Source organism: Ursus arctos, unplaced genomic scaffold (assembly GCF_023065955.2).
Source record: "Ursus arctos isolate Adak ecotype North America unplaced genomic scaffold, UrsArc2.0 scaffold_5, whole genome shotgun sequence".
Taxonomy (NCBI): Eukaryota; Metazoa; Chordata; class Mammalia; order Carnivora; family Ursidae; genus Ursus; species Ursus arctos.
The window spans coordinates 8,632,140-8,635,629 of record NW_026623067.1 but is presented as its reverse complement, the minus strand read 5'-3'; the positions used below and the strand labels follow the sequence as shown (position 1 = coordinate 8,635,629).

Here is a 3,490-nt window from a genome sequence, read left to right as displayed (position 1 = left end):
AACCTTGCCATCTGTAATTTCACCTTTCTCCCTACCCTTGCTCTAATATGTAGTTAATGTGGAGAAACACTGTTTCTCTTTCCCCTGAATAAATAATTAAATCTGTTATCAGGAATCAGGCAGGGCAAAAATAAGCAGGCAGATCTCCAGGTGTATGTCCATCATGCTGGAGGAGATATGGATACAGACAGAGCCTTTATTCACAGTCTTAACTGTATACGTGCAAAGTAATGGTTGTTAACTCAGTATTCCCATTAGCTCAGGGCTTGCAGGAACAGTACCTTTCAGTATGGTTATTGAGTAGTCTCAATTACCTCTGGGGATTGAGGTTCCAAGTGCCAGATGCCCCAGAAACAGTCTTAGATCCCAGTGACACTGGCTCAGTCTTTTGAAATTTTCTTTTGCATTTTCCTGCTTGTGTATTAGATATTAGACTGAGTAAGCCAATAAGATGATGCCATCTCGAAAGAGTCTTATTGGAGCTTTGTCTCATTTGTAATAAGAAAATACTGTTTTGAAAGTAAATGGTTGAGAGTGGGCATCCATATTTTGTTCCTAATCTTGGAGAAAAACTTTTAGTCTTTCACCATTGAGTATGATGCTCCACTCTTGGATTTTCATATATGGCTTTTATTATATTGAGGTTGATTCCTTCTAATCCTAGTTTGTTGAGTGTTTTTATCATGAAAGCTTGTTAAATTCTGTCAAATGATTTTTTTTCTACATCCACTGATGTATTCATGTAATCACCCCCTTATTCTGTGGTGTATCATGTAGATTGATATTTATATGTTGAACCATCCTTATGTTCAGGGAAAATCTCACTTGATCAAATTGTATAATTCTCTTAATGTGACATTGAATTTAGTTTGCTAGAATTTGTGGAGGTAACATTGGTCCTCTTTCCTTTTTTTTTCTTTTACCCCAAAGAAAACTGAAAATTTGCTGAGGCCAAGAGAAAGGAGGCAGGTTTACTCTTTGTTCCTCATGAAAAAAAAATAGTGACTACCGGGTTGCAGGTGTGTGAGCTTTTGGCAACCTGAAAGCTGACTTTCATAATTCAAAGGAGATCAGATTATTTTAATGCCATAACAGTTGAATCCTGTTGTTAGAAGTTATGTTTCCTCAGCCAACCCTGAAATTCTGAATTCTCTCATTGTTCTTAGGAGCAGCTCATACCTTCTTATTCATAAGTATGTTTAGGCAGATGAGTACATTTGTCACTTGGGTACATATGAGCAAAAATGATTCTCTGTGTTATCTAGAAAAACACTGCAGTTTCAGGATTTTTTGTTGGAAGAATTTGATCTTTGGGTGGTGTTCAGAGGACATCAATAAGTTATTTTATATTTCACTTTATTTTTTTTTTAATTTTCACACAATAAAGGCATTGAAACAAATGACCTCTCATATATCCATGATTCTCATAACCAAAATTGTCATGTCCTAAAGGCTCTTAAATCAATTCAAAGAAATGTGCTAACATATGATTATAATTAGGTATGGCAACCTAGGTGGCTTTTCACCTTTTTCAGGAAGCATCTACTGATCACTATACTCTTCATAGCTGCTATGACATCCTTGTTTCTCAGGCTATAGATGAGGGGGTTAAGCATAGGGGTAAGAATGGCATTAAACATAAAGAGGGACTGGTTTATTTTGGGGGTTTTAGAAGATCCTGGCCTCATGTAGACTAATATGGCAGGGCCAAAGTAGAGAGTGACCACACAGAGGTGGGAGAAACATGTGCCCAAGGCCTTGTTCTTGCCATCAGGGGAGTTCATGTGGAGGACAGCAAGGAATATGTGGATGTAGGAAGCCAGTATAAGACTCAGAGGGATGAGGACCACCAGAAAGCTTGAGACCACCACTGACTTCACATAGGCCGAAATGTCCTCACAGGTGAGCTTCAGGAGTGCCATGACCTCACACAAGAAGTGTGGGATCTCTCGAGGATGACAGATTGGTAAGTGCATGACATAGGCTGTATGAACTAGGGAAGTTATTGCCCCTCCTACCCAGGACCCAATGACCATCTGTTTGCAGATGGTATGGCTCATCAAGACTGAGTAACGCAGTGGATTGCAGATGGCAATGTAGCGGTCATAGGACATAAAGGTCAGCAGAAGGCACTCAGAAATTCCCAAGGTTAAGCTGAATAAGATCTGGGATCCACAGCCTATCTTTGATATGGTTCTTTCCCCTGAGAAGAAGTTTGTGACCATTTTGGGGACAGTAGTTGAGATTAAGGCCACATCAATAAGGGAGAGCTGGCTGAGCAGGAAGTACATAGGAGAGTGGAGTCGAGAATCCAGCCAGATGAGGAGAATGAGAACAGAATTGCCCATTATAGCCATAAGGTAGACCAGAAGAATGAGGCAGATAAGGATCACAAGGTGGCTAAGCTCAGGCCAGAGCCCCAAGAGAATAAAATCATTGGTGACTGTATTATTATTTCTCTCCATGGCTGAACCTCATCACCCAGAAAACAATGTTAAGAACACTACTCCATCCAATGTGTTATTGTACATCTGGTCTAATGTTCTTACTTCCAGGAGTCCTCTGAATATGTTCATGCTCACTTCATTCCTTGTTGCTATCTCTTTAGTATTATAAATAACTTCTTGACATATCAAATTTTCATTAATTATATCTCATGAATTTCTCAATAAACTACTATTTACACACTAGCTACTGTTACAAACTGTAATCACTAACAGTAACCAAATAAGAACACAGGTATATTTAATGTCATATCAACTAAAAGCTAATCAACTTGAGGAAAATGTATCATGTGTATTTCTTAAAGCTCTTACACATGCATCACCTTGAGGTCTTGTGCAAATATAACTTCAACAGAAGAGTTATGATCATTTTAGATTTATAAAAGTTAACATTTTTACTCAGTCTTGGGAGACTTCAGGGAAAATGAAGAAGATTCTCTTGAAGATGGAAAGAGAAGGCTTTGATAACATGAGGACAGAAAAACATTTTCAGAATTGAGTGTTTGTGCTTACATTTCTCTCCCACATAGGGCATTTTCCCATTTGCCCATGAGTCCTCCTTGCTCTAATCCCAACTCAAGTATCTCTTAAGTCAGGTAAACTAGAAAAGAATTTCTATTTATGGCACCATTATTTAAGAAGAGACCTTATAAAAATGGTTGTTGCAGGTTCACAGAAATTTTCCTATTCTGCATGAAGTTTGCTTCTGTCATCAAGGTAATTCAAAGTACTAGCTGATGTTGTACAAAAGTAAGACAGAAGGTCATGATGGAGGAGATTACTAGGGTCCATTTTACAAAATGTGCTTTATTTTAAAAGGTAGAATATCTAATTTAGCAAAGGTTTGGCTTGACATATAAACTTTAGAAGCAGATTCAGTATTATAGACCAGTTAAAAACACAGTCTCCAGAGGATCAGTACCAGAGTTTGAAGCTCCCTACATCAAATCACCACATTTACCTGCCTGACGGTCTTGGTATAATTG

The 3,490-nt window shown here is 38.2% G+C and overlaps 1 protein-coding gene across 1 annotated transcript; it reads right to left on the bottom strand.

Annotated features, from left to right (window-relative positions):
• Positions 1–1,496: 1,496 nt before the first annotated feature.
• Positions 1,497–2,465, bottom strand: LOC113261896 (olfactory receptor 2AJ1-like). The gene has a single exon (XM_026508209.3). It carries the CDS (start codon positions 2,463–2,465, stop codon positions 1,497–1,499), a length of 969 nt encoding a protein of 322 aa, XP_026363994.2.
• Positions 2,466–3,490: the final 1,025 nt, after the last annotated feature.